The sequence below is a fragment of the Danio aesculapii genome, chromosome 3 (assembly GCF_903798145.1).
Source record: "Danio aesculapii chromosome 3, fDanAes4.1, whole genome shotgun sequence".
NCBI lineage: Eukaryota > Metazoa > Chordata > Actinopteri > Cypriniformes > Danionidae > Danio > Danio aesculapii.
This window is the reverse complement of record NC_079437.1, coordinates 28700853-28705392: the sequence shown is the minus strand read 5'-3', so window position 1 is coordinate 28705392 and position 4540 is coordinate 28700853. Positions and strand designations below refer to the sequence as shown.

Sequence of the window (4540 nt, the reverse complement as noted above, 5' to 3'; positions counted from 1 at the left end):
ACCAAGAATGATAACCAAGTACAGCAGTGTTTCTCAACCACGTTCCTGGAGGACCACCAACTCTGCACATTTTCCATGTCTCCTCAACCAAACACACCTGATTAAGATCATCAGCTCATCAGCAGAGATTGAAAGACCTGTAATTGGCGTGAAAGACAAAAACATGCAGTGTTGGTGGTCCTCCAGGAACATGGTTGAGAAACACTGAAGTACAGTATAACGGTAACTAATTTACCATCCACACCTGCACGCTATGTCAATTTGTTTAGTCGTCTGCCACATCAAATTCAATCTAACTGGCTTTCAGTATTTTTAATCCATCATCAGCTTGATAAATAAAGTTTTAAATAGGGCTGGGCGATATGGCAAAAATGCAATCTCAATAATTATTTCCCATATTAAACGATCACGATATATATATATATATATATATATATATATATATATATCAATATATATAAGTTGTTAATGCTTCCAGGTTTAAGAGTATCCCAACAATGACTGAAGCCACAAAAATTAGAGGGTCCATTAAATGGTATAACATTTTCAGCCAATAATTTTTGGTGGCTGAAAATTTGATGTATCTCATATATCAACACACCTTTAGATTCCCATTGTTGCACATTTCTGTTGTGTGATTGTCTTTTAGATCACTACAGAGTAAAGAGATCCAGAGCTTATCATTGTTACTGACATACATTTTAGGGAAATTCGATATAATATCGTTTATCGGCCCAGCCCAAGTTTTAAACCAATTCCATTGCTACTGCTATAGTTGTGGGATGAACTCTGCTATCATTATCATGATCAGGGAGAACAGGCCTTTAGTCTCCCAGCACAAACTTATTCATGAAAAATAGATTCATTTTAAACATTCATTATAACCATGGTGCATTAACAGTATCATAATATATTTTAAACAGATGAGACTCAAAAAGCTAAGCCGAATAGCATTCCATTTTAGGGCTGATAATCATGTCCAGTTGAATATTTGTGTAATATTTCAAGCAATGCCAATAAACAAGAACACAGCTGATAGACAGCACAAAATTGTATAATATTACAACGCGATTCAATTAAATTTGCAGACCTGTTTGCAACAGAAGTGTACAACACTTTTACAATTAAGGCAAAAGCACATACAAAATACATTTATAGAAATCTACAAGCTGATGTAGGAAATGATGCGGTGTATAATCACAGATCTGTTTACATATACAAAATCCTCTCTGTAATGTTATGCTACAAGTCACACTTAGTAGATCTACACACACAGCTAATCAAGCAGAAGTGCATGTAAACGTACTTGGTGATCTAGTGCCATGTCTTCGCTGCATTGATTAAATCTCCTAAACAATTTTAGAAAAAGGCACACAGATGCTTCACATATTGTAGTGCAGGTCCCATATAGGTTGTTGTACCATGGACTGCGGAATGCTGCAGAAAACTCTTGCTTGGATTTGCTGTCCATTAAATAAGGCAATACAGATTCAGATTCTGTTTACAGATTTTACACTTCCGTTTAACCAGGGCTAATCTCTAGAAAGAAATTTCATAGTAAATTCAGTCCTAAAGGCCGCATTTACACTGCATAGTCACATAGCAAGGGGCACAATTCCAATTTTTCCTCCCATGTTGCAAAGATCGGATATGGCTCAAACACATGTAAGCAGGAAAAAGTCCCCATGGAGTCTGATACACTCAGATTGGTTTCAGGCCTCATGAGGAAATAGAATCAATATGAATGAAAAGTGTAAGCAGGTAGATTGGATTTTCATCAGTCAATAAAAAGTTGTACACCTTTGAAAAATGGTGGCAAATGACATTAACTCTGAGTCCTACATAAGTCCTAAACCTTAAGGGTGATTTAACATCTGTGGTTCGGTTCATTTGGTTCAGACCAAGTGCAACAAATGATACATTGTAGCATTTTTCTGCTGTTTTTGGGTCCTTTTTACATCACACTGATTGCTTTGGTTCGAACTAAAAACCAGTCATGTGACAAAATCCAGATCACTCATTGGCCAGATGTAATTGAACGAATTAACATGCCAAAAATGCCATTGGAACTCCCACAAGTAAACAAACTGGCAGACATGAAATGTCGCTTTTTACTATGGAGGGACGACTGCGCTGGCTGATTGTATCCCTGGTCATAGTATAGTATATAGCTTGTATACATCACTTTAGACAAACTATACATTTTGAGAATGTAGCGCGGTCGCTGCACAACCAATGTTTTAATGCATTGCAAACGGTGAAGGCACATCGTAAGTCACTTCAGGAGGAGGCGTGAATTAATTTAGCTAAACTGTGACATGGTCATCTTCTGGAAATATTACCAACGATCCATCAGGTAATGTTTTTCCCTCTCTCTCTGTTTAAAATTGTTTGTAAAGCGCTGTCAGCCTGTTCCTCCACACCACATAAGATGGGACAGCTCATCATACTATGACAGCTGGCCTAGTCCAAAAAGGCGAAGTACTTTCTGCAAATTGGTCTGTTTAAGTTCAGATCATGTTCTCACCACAAACGAACCTCTTCAAGGAGGTCTCGGTACGCTTTTTTTGGTCCACTTTTGGTGCACACTCCAGTGCGATTGCCACATTCACACATGCCCAAATGAACTGCACCAAGAGGAAAAACAAACTCTAGTGTGATTTAACCGAACTAAATAAGGCAGGTGTGAAAGCACCCTAAATCTCATATACAAGGACAATTTTTTTATGTAGCACACATAAATGCATTTAAGCAGCATGAGAGAGAGAGAGAGAGAGAGAGAGAGAGAGAGAGAGAGAGAGAGAGTGGCATTTGTCATGTAAACAATATAAAACTGTTGCATACATGATGTAAAAACTATTTTGGTCAAATTGTGCATACTTTATACCACATGGACATGACATTCAAATGCTTACTAGTCGAAAATTTAAATGGATGGCTATAGTGAACTTTTATGTAATATATAACAAATTAACTTTTCTTAAAAAGTATAGAGAGAGAGAGAGAGAGAAATACAGTGCTTAAGTATGCCATGTATGTGAGACAGCTCTTAGTAAACCCTGCAAACAGATTAAAAATGGAATGGAGCAAAGAATCAGCAACTGCTATTTTTATGCAACATAGGCTCATTCTGAAAACGTAGCCCTATATACATTTCTGGAGATCGCGAATTATGTAGCCAGAGGTACACATATGGCTGCATTTTGTCTTTAAAACGAATGCTATGGGGCGGTATGACGCCGTTCATTTTCGTGCTAGCAGTTTACTGCCTACCTCTATATGGACGGCTTTCCCGCTGTTACCAGTTTGTCTGGTGGCTCACAGGAGTTCTGCGACGACAGGGTTTGAGTCTGGCCAAAAACAATTTCAGAAAGCAAGTAAAACAAAAGCCAAAAAATAAAATAAACAAGTAAATACCAGGGTGAGGACGTGGTAAAATCTGAAAACGTTGTAAAAGTCAGGAGAGGGCTTTTCTTTTTCTGGATTGCTTTTCAAAATGCTGTCGTTTGGGTTTAGGGAAAGGGCTGGGCGCTGGTCAATCTGTGTTTTTTAAAACATTATTGGATGGGTTTAGGGAAGGGGGTGGGTTGGGGTAATTGGACAGTTGGTCAGTCATTCAGTCAACAGTGGCCTCTAGTGAATTTACGTGAGAAGAGCAGGCACAAAAAGGTATTCGAGAGAGAAATTTGAGATCTGAAAAAGCATACCCAGCGGCCCCTGGCGGATTCATGAAAAAAAAAACTGCAAAATGTACCACCTGGGACGTATATGGCAATCTCCATAGATGTATATAGGGGTACACTTTCACAAAGACCCTGGGTTGTTTTTATCCCAGAGTCAAAGCATCTTTGTTGTTTATAGTATGAATGTGGATATCAGCTGTATATCAGATGTATCAGATGTGGATATCAGATGTAATTGGCCCATCAAAAAACAATTGAGTACACTCAGAAAAATCAGAATTGACCATCAAGATCTGCAGTGTAAATGCAGCCAAATAGACTCCAGAAAAGGAAATAACTACAAAGGCATGTACAATAACACTGTTTATCCAGCTGACACAACTCACAAGGTTTACAAGTAGCTGATCTCCAGTGAGCTGTTCTTTTCTACCGGTTCCTCTGGCAGAGTTTTCACATTGCCATTTTTAGCCCCATTCAACAGGGTTGCAGCAGGTCCAAAGCCTGGTCCTTTACCAACCACATCCCCGCACGTGCCTCTCCTGTCAGGGGAACAGACCTCTGAAACCCCTGTGCCCGAAGGTCTCTCTAAGAAAAGCGCTCGGGTACTTTCAGGCTGTCCGCTTCCGTTTCCATTCTGAGTAATCCTGCAGATTTCCGTCATCTCTGTCATTTCCTCCCTGTATTCTTCTTCCTCCTCATCCTCTTCATTTCTCACCGCTCTTCTAAGGCTTTCCCTCGGCATCAACACTCGTCTTCGCTCCTCTTGATGCTGCTGCTGCTGCTCGGTGGGTTCGTGGTTTTCAACTCTTCGAGAGGAGCGGCACAAGGCCTTACGGAAACCTCTCTTGAAGTTATCC

At 39.5% G+C, this 4540-nt stretch overlaps 1 protein-coding gene across 1 annotated transcript in view; it reads right to left on the bottom strand.

The window, feature by feature from the left end:
• Positions 1 to 475: 475 nt before the first annotated feature.
• sstr3 (somatostatin receptor 3) overlaps positions 476 to 4540 on the bottom strand; it is a 29543-nt gene continuing 25478 nt past the window's right edge. Inside the window, exon 2 of the mRNA XM_056453557.1 lies at positions 476 to 4540. This exon is cut by the window's right edge and continues 1023 nt beyond it. Within this exon, the coding sequence (XP_056309532.1) occupies positions 4075 to 4540 (466 nt within the window). The 3' untranslated portion in view covers positions 476 to 4074.